This window comes from Drosophila yakuba, chromosome 3R, assembly GCF_016746365.2.
Source record: "Drosophila yakuba strain Tai18E2 chromosome 3R, Prin_Dyak_Tai18E2_2.1, whole genome shotgun sequence".
In the NCBI taxonomy this organism is placed as follows: domain Eukaryota; kingdom Metazoa; phylum Arthropoda; class Insecta; order Diptera; family Drosophilidae; genus Drosophila; species Drosophila yakuba.
In genome coordinates this window covers 9689601-9704936 of record NC_052530.2, presented here as the reverse complement: position 1 = coordinate 9704936, position 15336 = coordinate 9689601, and the positions used below count along the sequence as shown (strand labels likewise).

The 15336-nt window shown below is 44.6% G+C and overlaps 4 protein-coding genes across 8 annotated transcripts; 2 read left to right on the top strand and 2 right to left on the bottom strand.

Moving 5' to 3' along the window:
* Positions 1 to 899: 899 nt before the first annotated feature.
* LOC6536150 (transcription initiation factor TFIID subunit 1) lies at positions 900 to 10129 on the top strand. Of its 5 annotated transcripts, none has more exons than XM_039376837.2 (16): positions 900 to 1182; positions 1354 to 1661; positions 1879 to 2013; positions 2072 to 2277; positions 2344 to 2972; positions 3032 to 3412; positions 3468 to 4185; positions 4236 to 4508; positions 4677 to 4898; positions 4975 to 6862; positions 6929 to 7071; positions 7135 to 7465; positions 8307 to 8405; positions 8746 to 8940; positions 9247 to 9339; positions 9465 to 10129. In XM_039376837.2, exons 1-16 carry the CDS (start codon positions 1001 to 1003, stop codon positions 10067 to 10069), a joined length of 6408 nt encoding a protein of 2135 aa, XP_039232771.1. In that variant the 5' UTR covers positions 900 to 1000; the 3' UTR covers positions 10070 to 10129. The 5 variants fall into 5 exon arrangements, with proteins under 5 accessions (XP_039232771.1, XP_002096751.1, XP_015047587.1 ...); XM_002096715.4 differs by having other exon boundaries at positions 2066 to 2277; XM_015192101.3 differs by lacking the exon at positions 8307 to 8405 and having other exon boundaries at positions 2066 to 2277.
* A 400-nt stretch (positions 10130 to 10529) lies between these two features.
* Positions 10530 to 11730, bottom strand: LOC6536149 (probable peptidyl-tRNA hydrolase 2). Its single transcript, XM_002096714.3, has 2 exons — positions 11453 to 11730; positions 10530 to 11151 (listed from the first exon to the last, which is right to left on the bottom strand). Exons 1-2 carry the CDS (start codon positions 11639 to 11641, stop codon positions 10780 to 10782), a joined length of 561 nt encoding a protein of 186 aa, XP_002096750.1. The 5' UTR covers positions 11642 to 11730; the 3' UTR covers positions 10530 to 10779.
* Positions 11731 to 12273: 543 nt separating this feature from the next.
* LOC6536148 (signal peptidase complex catalytic subunit SEC11A) lies at positions 12274 to 13781 on the top strand. Its single transcript, XM_002096713.4, has 4 exons — positions 12274 to 12486; positions 12546 to 12805; positions 13346 to 13523; positions 13583 to 13781. The coding sequence occupies exons 1-4, from the start codon at positions 12418 to 12420 to the stop codon at positions 13631 to 13633; spliced, it is 558 nt and encodes a 185-aa protein (XP_002096749.1). The 5' UTR covers positions 12274 to 12417; the 3' UTR covers positions 13634 to 13781.
* LOC6536147 (methylated-DNA--protein-cysteine methyltransferase, inducible) lies at positions 13746 to 14444 on the bottom strand. Its single transcript, XM_002096712.3, has one exon. It carries the CDS (start codon positions 14354 to 14356, stop codon positions 13778 to 13780), a length of 579 nt encoding a protein of 192 aa, XP_002096748.3. The 5' UTR covers positions 14357 to 14444; the 3' UTR covers positions 13746 to 13777.
* Between the last annotated feature and the right edge of the window lie 892 nt (positions 14445 to 15336).

Genomic DNA, 15336 nt, shown 5'->3' with positions numbered 1-15336 from the left:
TTAGGTGTCAGCCCCTGTGCCGCCTTGTAAACTCATTATATGAATAGTTATAAAAAATAGTTACCAGTCGAATATAAAACAAGAGAGAACGCTATAGTCGAGTTCCCCGACTATCTGATACCCGTTACTCAGCTAGTGTAAGTGCGAAGGACAGTTTTTTGCGGTTTGTGGGCGTTAGAGTGGGCGTGGCAAAAAGTTTTTTTTCGAAAAGATAGAAATTTACAAGACTAATACAAAAATGAAAAAATATCAAAACATTTTTCAAAAGTGTGGGCGTGGCAGCTTTGGGCGGTTTGTGGGCGTAAGAGTGGGCGTGGCAAACAGATTTTTTGCAAGTCGATAGAAATTTTCAAGACCAATACAAAAATGAAAAAATATTAAAACATTTTTCAAAAGTGTGGGCGTGGCAGTTTTGGGCGGTTTGTGGGCGTTAGAGTGGGCGTGGCAACATGAATCGACAAACTTGCGCTGCGTCTATGTCTCTGGAGTCTGTGTGCTTAGTCTCAACTTTCTAGCTTTTGTACTTCCTGAGATCTCGACGTTCATACGGACAGACGGACAGACGGACAGACGGACAGACGGACAGACGGACGGACAGACGGACATGGCCAAATCGACTCGGCTATTGATCCTGATCAAGAATATATATACTTTATATGGTCGGAAACGCTTCCTTCTGCCTGTTACATACTTTTCAACGAATCTAGTATACCCTTTTACTCTACGAGTAACGGGTATAAAAATAAAACCAATTGAGCCACATAAATATGCCATGGTAAAAGGTAGGGAACAAATATTTTTAACCATTATTATTTTGACCACAACCTTTCCAAGTTCCCAACCCTGTCCCAATCTAATCGTGGATTTCTTGGTGCCTGCGGGAGAGCCATTAGGTATCTTTGCGATGTCCATCGACGGTCACACCCACGCGTGTAATAAATGCAATTACGCTCCGTCGAAGAAAATTTTTTAGCCGCGTAAACATTGGAAGCTCTTGGAAATGGAGATGGAATCCGACAACAGTGACGACGAGGGATCGATCGGCAACGGATTGGACTTGACCGGCATACTTTTCGGCAACATCGACTCCGAGGGCAGACTGCTGCAAGATGATGATGGAGAGGGTCGCGGGGGCACCGGTTTTGATGCGGAGCTCCGGGAAAACATTGGATCCCTTTCCAAGTGAGTATACGCAGTCTTCTTATCCAAGTGCAAGGTGATATTCAGAGGGCTTCTTTGGGATAATCACATATGTATGTACATACATGCATTTTTACTACGAATTTAAGTATTTCTTAAGTCACAAGATATCGCACTTTTAATTAAATTTCCATTCGTATGGATAACTTTCAGATTGGGTCTCGATTCTATGCTGCTCGAGGTCATTGACCGCAAAGAAGCCGAGCCTCTATCGGATGACGAGGAGGCGGAAAAGTCAGACGCCAGTGCCAGCGGAGGAATGAGTGCATTTGATGCGCTGAAAGCGGGCGTCAAAAGTGAGGAAGGGGAGGATGGTGCCGTAAAAGCTCAGGACGATGCCATAGACTACTCTGATATTACCGAATTATCCGAGGACTGCCCGCGCACTCCGCCCGAAGATATAACCTCTTATGATGACTTAGAAGATGCCATTCCCGCCTCCAAAGTAGAGGCCAAGTTGAGTAAGTAGGAGCGTAATCTACAATCGTTCGATAACATTTTATGCCAGTTTACTCAGAGAAGAGAGTACAAAACTATAAGGTAACTGAGAACTAGGAGAATTAGCAGCAAAGGCCTGGGGATAGTTTGAAGGGTTATATGCCTTCTGTCAAAGTGACACTTATAAATGAGCTTTTCTGCATTAACGAAAAAGGCAATAACTTTCATATTTTGTTGCAGCCAAAGACGATAAGGAACTAATGCCTCCACCAAGTGCGCCAATGCGCTCGGGCTCTGGCAGCGGCACTGACGAACCGGCTAAGTCAAACGATGCAACCAGTCCCAGTGGTGACCCCAAATCTATCGATGCAAAGGGTAAACGTTTTTTGAAGACATCGTCTCTTTGGTTAATGGTCATTTCTTTTAGATGCAGATCGAAAGCTGGACACTCCACTGGCAGACATACTGCCATCCAAGTACCAGAATGTCGATGTGCGCGAGCTCTTTCCGGACTTTCGTCCCCAAAAGGTGTTACGCTTCTCCCGTCTCTTCGGACCAGGTAAACCCACGAGTCTGCCCCAGATCTGGCGACACGTGCGCAAGCGCCGCCGGAAGCGAAATCAATCCAGGGATCAGAAGGTGGGAGTGTACATTTAATATTTGGAGTACTTTTAATAACCAGAAAACTTTTTTAAACCAATTAAGACGACAAACACTGGTGGTTCGGACTCTCCCAGCGATACTGAGGAGCCACGAAAGCGTGGATTCAGTCTGCACTATGCTGCGGAGCCAACGCCAGCGGACTGCATGTCCGACGACGAGGACAAACTTCTGGGCGACTTTAACAGCGAAGATGTGCGCCCAGAAGGACCAGACAACGGAGAGAACAGCGATCAGAAGCCGAAGGTGGCCGACTGGCGATACGGGCCTGCACAGATTTGGTACGATATGTTAGAAGTTCCAGACTCCGGGGAGGGTTTCAACTACGGCTTCAAGACAAAGGCAGCCTCCTCGTCTCAGTCGCAGATCAAGGATGAACGCCGTGTAAAGAGTCCAGAGGATGATGACGAGGAGCCAAGCATTGCGGATGATGCCTTTCTCATGGTCTCCCAGCTGCACTGGGAAGACGATGTTGTCTGGGACGGCAACGACATTAAGGCCAAAGTGCTACAAAAGCTTAACTCAAAGACAAATGCAGCTGGGTGGTTGCCCTCCAGCGGATCGAGAACGGCTGGGGCCTTTAGTCAACCGGGAAAAACGTCTATGCCCGTAGGAAACAGCAGTGGTAGCTCCAAGCAGGGTTCGGGAGCATCAAGCAAGAAAGCTCAGCAAAAGTATTTGATTGAAAATAGAATTCCTAAGTATTTCACACTAATATTTCTATCGATTTTAGTGCTCAAGCAAAACCAGCGGAGGCACCTGATGACACTTGGTATAGCCTTTTTCCAGTAGAAAATGAGGAACTAATATACCACAAGTGGGAGGACGAGGTAATCTGGGATGCCCAGCAAATGAGCAAGGTGCCCAAGCCGAAGGTACTCACTCTGGATCCCAACGACGAAAATATTATTTTGGGCATTCCCGATGACATAGATCCCTCCAAAATTAATAAGAGCACGGGTCCTCCACCTAAAATCAAAATACCCCATCCTCACGTAAAGAAGTCTAAGATCCTACTTGGCAAGGCGGGTGTGATTAATGTGCTTGCAGAGGACACACCTCCGCCTCCGCCCAAAAGTCCTGATCGTGACCCCTTCAATATATCTAATGACACGTAAGTCTCTTAATGTGTTAATGGATGCAGAATGCAGATTTTGATTCCCTTACAGGTACTACACACCGAAGACAGAACCCACTCTACGACTTAAGGTGGGCGGCGGAAATCTTATTCAGCACTCGACTCCGGTAGTAGAGCTGCGAGCTCCGTTTGTTCCTACGCACATGGGCCCGATGAAGCTCCGGTCCTTCCATCGCCCGCCCCTAAAGAAATACTCCCACGGACCAATGGCGCAGTCTATCCCCCACCCCGTCTTCCCACTAATAAAGACCATCGCAAAGAAGGCAAAGCAGCGCGAAGTGGAGCGCATTGCCTCCGGTGGCGGGGACGTATTCTTTATGCGCAACCCGGAGGACTTGAGCGGAAGGGACGGAGATATTGTGCTAGCCGAATTCTGCGAAGAGCATCCGCCCCTGATGAACCAGGTGGGAATGTGCTCCAAGATAAAGAACTACTACAAGCGTAAAGCGGAGAAGGACAGTGGACCGCAGGATTATGTTTATGGAGAAGTTGCCTTTGCACACACCAGTCCCTTTCTGGGCATCCTACATCCTGGCCAGTGCATCCAGGCGATTGAGAACAACATGTACCGAGCGCCTATTTATCCACATAAGATGGCTCACAACGATTTCCTCGTCATTCGCACCCGGAACAACTACTGGATACGATCGGTGAATTCAATATACACGGTGGGCCAGGAGTGTCCGCTGTACGAGGTTCCGGGTCCGAATTCCAAAAGAGCCAATAACTTCACCCGTGACTTTCTGCAGGTAAGTGCTGAGAACTGCGCTGTCTTTTCCTTGCTAACGGTTTTTGTCAGGTGTTTATATACCGCTTGTTCTGGAAAAGTCGCGATAATCCGCGCCGCATTCGAATGGACGATATAAAACAGGCATTTCCCGCTCATTCCGAGAGCAGCATCCGAAAGCGCCTAAAGCAGTGCGCCGACTTCAAGCGAACAGGCATGGACTCCAATTGGTGGGTTATTAAACCGGAGTTTCGCCTTCCCTCCGAGGAGGAGATCCGGGCCATGGTGTCACCTGAGCAGTGTTGCGCTTACTTTAGCATGATCGCGGCGGAACAACGCTTAAAGGTATGTGTCTGTAAATATTTCGTAGTCTTTTGTTAAATCTTACTAGTCGGGACAATTTGATACGGTGCCTAAATTGTAGCTTGTATGAGCTTAGCTTTTGTTAAAAAACAAAACTTCGTTCTGCTTAGCTTTACTTTAACTTACATACATATATATTTATACTCTTAGGATGCTGGGTATGGAGAGAAGTTTTTGTTCGCACCACAAGAAGATGACGACGAGGAGGCGCAACTGAAACTTGACGACGAAGTTAAAGTGGCTCCTTGGAACACGACTCGCGCGTATATACAGGCCATGCGGGGGAAGTGTTTACTCCAGTTAAGTGGTCCGGCCGATCCAACGGGATGTGGAGAGGGATTTTCATATGTTCGAGTGCCAAACAAGCCCACAGTAATATAACTTTTTCACCTGTTCCTTGACTTATAAAAAAAATCTTTAATATTTTTTCTTTTACTACCTTTCACAGCAAACCAAAGAGGAGCAAGAGTCTCAGCCAAAACGGTCTGTCACAGGAACAGATGCAGATTTGCGTCGGCTGCCACTCCAGCGTGCAAAAGAGCTATTGCGGCAGTTCAAGGTGCCCGAGGAGGAGATCAAGAAGCTTTCCCGCTGGGAGGTCATTGATGTGGTGCGCACTCTGTCCACAGAAAAAGCAAAGGCTGGTGAAGAGGGAATGGATAAGTTCTCTCGGGGTAACCGGTTCTCCATTGCTGAGCACCAGGAGCGTTATAAGGAAGAGTGCCAGCGCATATTCGACCTGCAAAACAGAGTGCTGGCCAGCTCTGAAGTGCTGTCCACTGATGAGGCAGAGTCCTCGGCCTCCGAGGAATCAGATCTCGAAGAACTTGGCAAGAATCTGGAGAACATGCTGTCAAACAAAAAAACCTCGACGCAATTGTCAAGGGAACGTGAAGAGCTGGAGCGGCAAGAGTTGCTTCGCCAGCTTGACGAAGAACACGGCGGGCCAAGTAGTAGTGGAGGAGCCAAGGGAGCCAAAGGAAAAGAGGAGGCCGGACAGCAAATGCTGGCAACCAACAACCAGGGCAGGATTCTTCGCATTACGCGTACATTCAGAGGAAACGATGGAAAGGAATATACCCGCGTCGAGACAGTGCGACGGCAACCAGTTATCGACGCCTACATCAAGATTCGTACCACTAAGGACGAGCAGTTCATAAAGCAGTTCGCAACACTAGATGAGCAGCAAAAGGAGGAGATGAAACGCGAAAAGAGACGCATTCAGGAGCAACTACGTCGCATCAAACGTAACCAAGAGCGCGAACGCCTGGCGCAGCTGGCTCAGAACCAGAAACTGCAGCCAGGTGGCATGCCCACTTCCTTGGGTGATCCTAAGAGCTCGGGCGGTCATTCGCACAAGGAGCGGGATAGCGGCTACAAGGAGGTCAGCCCTTCGCGCAAAAAGTTTAAGCTTAAGCCAGACCTAAAGCTTAAGTGCGGCGCCTGTGGTCAGGTTGGTCACATGCGAACAAACAAAGCCTGTCCCTTGTATTCTGGTATGCAAAGCAGCCTGTCCCAGTCGAATCCATCTCTGGCTGACGATTTGGACGAGCAGAGCGAAAAAGAGATGACAATGGATGACGATGATCTGGTGAATGTTGATGGCACTAAAGTAACGCTGAGTAGCAAGGTTCTCAAGCGTCATGGTGGTGATGATGGCAAGCGTCGCAGCGGGTCTAGCTCTGGTCTAACCTTAAAGGTTCCCCGAGATGCGATGGGCAAGAAGAAACGTAGAGTGGGTGGCGACCTTCATTGTGACTATCTCCAGCGACACAATAAAACGGCTAATCGAAGGCGCACGGACCCCGTCGTGGTACTGTCCTCTATCTTGGAGATTATCCACAATGAACTGCGATCTATGCCGGACGTATCCCCATTCCTGTTCCCGGTGAGTGCGAAAAAGGTTCCCGACTACTACCGCGTGGTGACCAAGCCCATGGATCTGCAAACAATGAGGGAGTATATTCGCCAAAGGCGCTACACGAGTCGCGAGATGTTCCTAGAGGATCTGAAGCAGATTGTGGACAACTCACTAATCTACAATGGACCGCAGAGTGCATACACCTTGGCTGCTCAACGCATGTTTAGCAGTTGCTTTGAGCTGCTCGCTGAGCGCGAAGACAAACTGATGCGCCTTGAAAAGGCAATAAACCCGCTTTTGGACGACGATGACCAAGTTGCGCTCTCATTCATCTTTGACAAGCTGCATACGCAGATTAAACAATTACCAGAAAGCTGGCCTTTCCTTAAACCTGTCAACAAGAAACAGGTTAAGGACTACTACACGGTTATTAAGCGACCCATGGACCTCGAAACTATCGGCAAAAACATTGAAGGTGGGCTTTTAGTTATCCTAACGAATGACAATTGTTCTTGAGTACTAATAATTACTTTTAAAATAGCTCATCGCTATCACAGTCGCGCCGAATATCTGGCTGATATCGAGTTGATTGCCACCAACTGTGAGCAGTACAATGGCAGTGACACCCGCTACACCAAGTTCGCCAAGAAGATACTAGAGTATGCCCAAACCCAGTTAATTGAGGTAGGTTTTTTTGTGGGCTACACATACATACACCATTGTTCTTACAAAAATATTCTAAACTAGTTTTCGGAGCACTGCGGCCAGTTGGAAAATAACATAGCTAAGACACAGGAGCGTGCTAGGGAGAATGCACCAGAGTTCGAAGAAGCCTGGGGCAATGATGACTACAACTTTGACCGTGGCAGCAGGGCGAGTTCGCCCGGGGATGATTATATCGATGTCGAGGGTCATGGGGGGCATGCTTCCTCATCGAACTCCATCCATCGCAGCATGGGAGCTGAGGTCGGTTCGTCTCATACGGCACCTTCAGTACGAAAACCAGCTCCTGCAGGTCCTGGTGAGGTGAAGCGCGGACGGGGTAGGCCCCGCAAGCAGCGCGACCCCGTGGAGGAGGGTAAGTGGGCTTGGGGTTTAAGTAAATTATTTGTTACGCCTGATCGGTCAAGGATGATCGGTTATGGCACATTAACTAAAATTTCATACATACACATTTCTACATTTACTCTTTCGTTGACTTCTAAAGAACTATTGGTATTGATCATCCTTCTTCTACATTTCGAATTCAGAACCTTTGGTTATGGTTGACACGGATCCGAAAGAATCCTTATGCTTATACTAATCCCAGACTTACTTTAATTTAAACTGAACTTCTGAATGGATGAAGTCAGATTCATTGTATAGATATCATGTAGATAATGAGGTATTGGACATGATCCACATGCATGCACATGAATATATGTCGAGTAAGCTTATGGAATTATAAAACGCGCTATTGTTGGGTACTTAGTATTTGTATTACACACCTTAAAGATATGGGATCAATTTATGCATATATAGACCCATAAATACTATATAGATTTAACCTGCGGTAATTTTAATTTCGTTTTAATATTTGCGAGTTTTCATTGTTAAAAGTGGTTTTGTTCGAAATGTTAGTTATTAGTTATTTTAGTTCTTTTTCATAATACGTTTTTTGTAATACATTTTTTTATTTACATTATTTGCGTTTAAATTTATTTAAAATATATAAACTTTTAGTAGGGCCTCAGCAAGTCTTAGAAAGTGAACTGCTTGTTTCATAACTAAAAAGGGAAATATCTTTTCCATACATATTCCAAAATATACCAAGATTTTAGGTCAGACGATTTCATATTAATTAGGGCCAAGAAATATAAACGACTGTAAACATTTTACTGTTGCCAAAACAAATTGCAAAAACTTTTACCTTTTTCTAGTCAAATCCCAGAATCCGGTTAAGCGTGGTCGGGGGCGTCCGAGGAAGGACAGCCTTGCCTCAAACATGAGTCAGACGCAAGCTTACTTCCTGGATGAAGGTAAGCCTCTAGTCACCGACTAATTGGAACTAAGCCTGCGAGCCACCTCACAACTACTCACTTGCATCTATTTTTTAAACGGAAAACCCAAAATTTATTGACCCTCCCACAGCTGTTTACATGCATTTCATTTTCGGTTTGGATATACGAGCTTAAATGACTAACTAGCACTAATTCTAGAACCTTAGCTAACATTTTGCATGATTGTAGACTGTAATAATTAATTCTACGTTTTTAAACAGTTTGAATTTACTTCGCATTTTATTTCAGTATTTGGTAATGCACAAGTATCCAATTAAAAGTTTGATATATGTTATTAAAATTATTTGGTTTTCTTTAGACCTGCAATGCTCCACAGATGACGAGGATGATGACGAGGAGGAGGACTTCCAGGAGGTTTCCGAAGACGAGAACAATGCGGCTAGCATTTTGGATCAGGGCGAACGTATCAATGCTCCTACCGATGGCATGGACGTCATGTTTGACCCCAAGAACATAAAGACAGAGATCGACATAGAAGCTCACCAAATGGCAGGTGGGTACTTTTATACGATAAATTCATTTGTTCTTTAAGTTACTTCAAAAAAATTGTTTAAATTTTTAAGAACATTGAATCTTCTAAACTTAAAGTTTGGTTATGGGTATTGAATATTATTAGTCATCTATTCTTAATTTAATTTCATAATGAAATTTTAAAATTTGTAATGTATATATTAATATATGTTTATTATGGTTCTTGGTCCACGTTTTAATGAGTAATACTAATCTAAAAACTGCTTTCATTCGCTGACTTTGTTTGGATTTTTTTCTGTTTCTGATTTTACGCAAATCACCTAAGCAGAGGAGCCGATCGGCGAGGATGACAGCCAGCAGGTGGCCGAAGCAATGGTGCAGTTGAGTGGCGTGGGCGGCTACTATGCTCAACAGCAGCAAGGTCTTTATTATCCTTACTACGTGTTTGTGTTGTGCCCTCGATGTCAATGTCCACACTCCCTTAATCCCATATATGATAGAGACTTTGAGTGCGATTTTTCTAATGGTAGTTTTAAAACGTTTCAGATGAATCAATGGATGTCGACCCCAACTACGATCCCTCAGATTTCCTAGCCATGCACAAGCCTCGCCAGAACCTGGGCGAGCCCAGCAGCCTGCAGGGTGCTTTTACCAACTTCCTTTCCCACGATCAGGATGATAATGGGCCGTACAATCCCCCCGAAGCCAGCACAAGTGCCGCTTCTGGTTCAGCTATAGGAATGAGCCTACCGCCTCAGGAGGAAGATTCAATGGCCATGCAAATGGCGCCGGAAATGACTGTTAATTCCATGAACAACGGAATGGGTATTGATGATGATCTGGATATTTCGGAGAGTGATGAGGAAGACGATGGTTCCCATGTGCGCATCAAGAAGGAGGTATTTGACGACGGGGAATACGCCTTGCAGCACCAACAAATGGGACAGACATCAACGCAGTCGCAGATCTACATGGTGGATTCGTCCAACGAGCCCACGACTCTCGACTACCAGCAACCATCACAGTTGGACTTCCAACACGTGCAGGGAATGGAGCAGTTACAGCACCAAGGGATGCCTCCAATGCAAGCTGAGCAAATCCAGCAACAACAGACACCGCAGGGAGACAATGATTATGCCTGGACTTTCTAGTGATAGGGGATAATGTTTAGTTGTAAGAATAAAAAGCATCGATTTAATTATAAGATTGAACTTCACTGTGGAAATATTTTCTGTATCAGTTGAACGTTATATGCTCTGAAAAAATATTATTTCTTTTATGCCAATGTTTTCACTTTTATAAACCCATTTCTTTTAAAACATCTTTTTTTTAAACATATTTCCCATACCTAAAATGAGTCATAGAAAAACAAGTGTTTTAAAAAAAAACCTGTACTGTTTAAAAAAAAAATTATTAAAGTTACATTCAATATTTTCTGGTACTTAAATGACTTTAAATACAAACCGGGAGTATCTTTTTTAAAATGTGTTATCAAAAAACACAAGGTTGAATGTTGTTTTAAAAATACAATAGTTTTAGAATGGTACACAAGGCAATAAATAGTTGGCTTAAGCTAGGGATTTCCCACTTGTCCCCTACAAAAAATATACGTTTCGGAGCTTTGCAGTTCCAGGCCGGACTGTCAATCGTTTAATATTTTATAGCTCGGTTCACAGTAAACGTAATAACGTAAATCTAAGCCTAACTTGCACGTCACAGTCGTCCTCCTATTCGAGGCATGACGCCATCCTTAGCCTTTCCCTCGCTCCAGCGATGCGCCCTACTGCTTTGTGAATTGTCGGGTTGCACTTGAGTGAGTTAGTAATGCCAATGGCCTGTGAGAGTTTCCGTAGTGCGGATCTTACAGCAACTTCAGGTGGCCGGTAACCCGGTCGATGTCTGCGGCAGCCGCTGGGCCCACGGCTAGCACAGTCTTGGAGTTAGCCTCTATTTGTGTGCGACCGGCGTCGCGAATGAGACACGTATTCAGTTGCTGGCGCTCGGCTGCCTTCTTGATGGTCATCAGCTCCGCCTCGCTGTCCACACGTACGGCTATCTTGGCGCAACCACAGTTCTCCCACGCCCGCAGTAGTCGAGGCGTCCTGACCACCGCCCGCTGGTAAGCACCCACCGCTCCGTGGCCACACTGCGCGGCAATCTTGCCCTTGCCCATCTTGAGGTCGTTGCGCACCACCAGGACCATCTTAAAGTTGTCGTTGAAGCCTCCATAGCCCTGCAATTTTGAGAAAGTCCGGATATCCGTTTTTGTTTTATAAAATCTAGCTTTTGTGATTAGCAAATAAGTACTTATTTTGACGAATATTACGTGCTAAAAGAGGGAATGGCATTTCGAAAAGTCCTTCCGAACAAAAAGTTTAAAGGGCCCAAGAATGGCACTGCTATTACTGTGACCACAGGTGTATGCATTCTAAATGTGTTGCATTTGATTCTAACACAAGTTCCCGAGTACCAGGTTCGCAAATGGAAAGGACATTGGGGGCATCGAATACCTTCCGAGCGGCTTTCCTTCTCACCTTATCGGAAACTGAAGCCTCGGAACCGCAGGGCACCGAAGATCCCACTGAGAACGAGGCCGCCGCTTCTTCGGCGGAAGTTTCCTTGGCATCGCCTCGCTTCAGGGCGTAACGGTAGCCCACGAAGAAGGACAGCATCACAGCCAGGCCATTGATGATCTGCGCCGAGTCCAGCAGTTTGTCGCCCATCCTGCTTCCTTTAGTTGATATATATTTCGCGAGAAAACGCAACCTATGGCGCTCACTTCACGTTTTCGCATGCGGTCACACCAAGTGCGGAAAACGTTATGGTCACATTGTAGTGAGAGTATGCAAAGATATCGATTGTTTGGTCCGGCAGCACGGTCGCTTATAATACTTTAATACTGTTAAGCTAAAAATATATTAAAGAACAACGATTAATTTAAGTGACCGAGCTATTGTTCAATATATTTTTTATAATATTAATATAGAAAAAAAGGTTAAAACATTATTTAAAAAAATTCGTTTTTTAAGATATATTACTTAAAATATTTTCTTTTAAATTTGAATAAATCAAAGCTTTGGTATAAATGGTTCTGTGTATGATAGATAAATAATGGAAAATTATCATTTTTCAATTTGTATGTTTCCATAAATGATGATGAATATCAGTACCGAGTAACCTTTAAACCATTCCTACGGTAACTATACTTAGCTAATCCAAGCGGTAACTCTGACTATACATAAAGTTTATTTCTAAAATAAATTTCATAAAAAAGCGGGAGAATTACAATAGTGTGGTCAAGCCATAGTTCCACACAATTCCACTCTTACCCGTTTGTGGTTGACGTTCTTGTTGCCGGTCTGGCATCTCTGCATAAACATACGTGTCGGAAATTTTCTGTCTTCGTGGACGAAGCCGAGAATCTTTGTTAAGGACCTTTTCGATTGCATTTATATAGGTTAATATCCTCCACAAGGACTCCAATAACACAGCCGCAGCCATGGGCGTAGCCAGCATGTTGCAGATCGACGAGATGCTGGGCGACTTCAACAGAATGAACAAACGTCAGGTAAGCAGCGCCGCTACTCCATCAATGCACCCATATAGCATCCTTTTCCCTTCCCACAGTCACTGTATCAGGTGCTGAGTTTCGCCATGATCGTCTCCTCGGCGCTGATGATCTGGAAGGGCCTGATGGTGGTCACCGGCAGCGAGTCGCCGATCGTTGTGGTGCTCAGTGGCAGCATGGAACCGGCTTTTCACCGCGGCGACCTTCTCTTCTTGACTAACTACAAGGAGGAACCGGTGCGCGTCGGTGAGATCGTTGTCTTCAAGGTGGAGGGCAGGGACATACCTATTGTGCACCGCGTCATCAAGCTGCATGAGAAGTGAGTTTCCTGGGGCGGGTTACATTAACCAATCCCGGCAGCGGTTTGCATTGGTCATGGTGACATGTTGGGTGCTTGCTGTTCAAGTAGGCATTTTTACATCCTTGATCAGTAGAAGGAAGGAAAGGGAACTAAGTTTTGAAGTTAGTGAGTGCCTTTTTGCATGTCACGTTGTCTTATTTGGTTTTAAATATTTGTTCTTCACATTTTTAAACTGCTCTACCGCTCGTATATGAGAAGGTACACGGAACACAGTGGCTAGTAAAAGTATTCCTCCAGCAATGAAGGGAAAAGCTAATAATTTAAGTAGATTAATAATAATTTATGTAGATTACGTCTTTTTTATAGGGTTTAAATGAAATTAATGTTGCATTTCATTGCTTTAAAGCATTTTTTTTTTTAATTTGATTTACGCTTAAACGGTACTTGAAGTCCGCTGCAATACCAATGATATTAGCTAATTTAGCGATAGAAAAAGTAGTGGGCTCCTTGCGAATGTACATATTAACAATCTAAAACCAATTGCAATCTTTTTAACAGAGAGGATGGATCCGTCAAGTTCCTGACCAAGGGCGACAATAACAACGTGGACGACCGAGGCTTGTATGCACCCAACCAGCTGTGGTTGACCAAAAAGGACATTGTGGGCCGGGCCAGGGGCTTCCTGCCCTACGTGGGCATAATCACGATCTTCATGAACGAATATCCCAAGGTTAAGGTAAGTTTGCAGTCTTTTGTGCTGTGCTCCCTACTAAGCCCGAATTTTCATCTTTCCAGTGGGCCATTCTCTCTATCTTGGCAATTTTCGTGCTGCTGCATCGGGAATAGAGGGATTCGCTCTTATTTTGTAGGTACAGTTTATAAGTAGGAAGTGCACAATCTCGAGCCTGTCTGCATTTTCAAATTCCTTACCACCCAACAGTAAGACCTTTGTGCGGAGTTGAGTTTCAATAAAGATACAAGTAACACTTTTTAATAGTTCTCTGATTTTTCATGGGCCAGGAGTCGCTGCTTAAGGACTGGTCCCCAGTGGAACTTTGAATCTCCATTTTGCGAAACAATCCTGTGGCATGGAATGAGGATTGCCACGTCATTCCGTGCCACAGCATTGGCCACTGCTCTGACTGCCGTTGGACGACCCATGCGTTCGGCCAGTTGGGAGTAGGTGCAGGTCTCTCCCCTTTTTATATCCACCAGAGCTCTCCATACGGACAGCTGGAAATCGCTTCCAAAGATGGCAATGGGAATCTCCTCCGAGTTCTCCTTGTCGCCTCCGAACAGTTTATCCGCAACCAACTTGACCGTTTTATCGTCCTTCCAGAGTTCGGATTTTGGCCACCGCTTTCGGACCTCATTGTAGGTCCTGACAAGGTTTTTATCCACGAAGTGAAGCACAGTAACTGCGACTTGGTCTTTCGAGTCCCCGGCTATTGGCTCAATTACTCCCATCATCATCTGACCAAACTTGGTCGTCAGGAAACTGAATCGGATGGTCTTTGGCGGATCCTTCAGTGTCACCAAACGAACCTGCGTATTCTGGGCAATCCACATCGTTATTTACCGCGTACATTCGTAGTCACACTTAAATGAAGTTCGTGATTACTAAAATATAATGTGACCATAGGTAGAGCGCCAAAAAAAGGATTTTGTTGTTTTTGCCTTTCATCAGCATTTTCGGATATGCTTTATTCTCGTTGCTCTCAGCTGATCTATTGTTGCCATACGGCATTGGTACAATTGCCTACAAATGTTTTCATAAAGTTGGCAGTAGAACGTCATTTACATCACAGACTTCCTGCTCTGTTATACGTCCTCTCTGTAATATGCGTTAATCGTAGTGTAAAGGGGTATACTATATTCGTGGGTAACAGACAGAAACGCTTCCTGACCATATGAAGTTTATAAATATATTCTTAGTCAGGATCAAGGGCCGAGTCAAACTGGCCATGTCCGTCAGTCCCCAAGAACGCCTCGATCTCAGAAAATTTAAAGGCTAGGAGGTTTCCAAATGTTGCCACACCCAAAACTGCAACGCCAACACGTTTGGAAAACTTTTTGCTATTTTCTTTTTTATGCCACTACAATGCCACAAATCGCGCAAAATACTGTCACGCCCACACTTTTGAAAAATGTAAAACACGCCCAAATTTTAAATTGTATTTTTCTTATTGGTTTTTCTCCAATTTGTACGATATTCCAGAAAATGTTTAAATTTTTGGTTCACACTTCCGCTACCTGAGTAACGGGTATCTGATAGTCAGTGAACTCGACTATAGCATTCTATCTTGTTTATTTATGTAATTTATAAAAACATTAATATATTTATTTTAATAACCCCCGAAGAACCGATTCGATCAGTCAGGACTCGCCCCGCCGTTTAGAAGCTTTCGCTGTTTTTGTTATGAAATGTAAAAAAAATAATGTGTAATGCTAAAAAGTTTAATGTAGGTTTCTTAATAATTAAATCATCTTTTTAGGCACAGCCAATGTAAAAAGTCTTCCACTTATTTATTGCAAGCAAAGCGATTTCT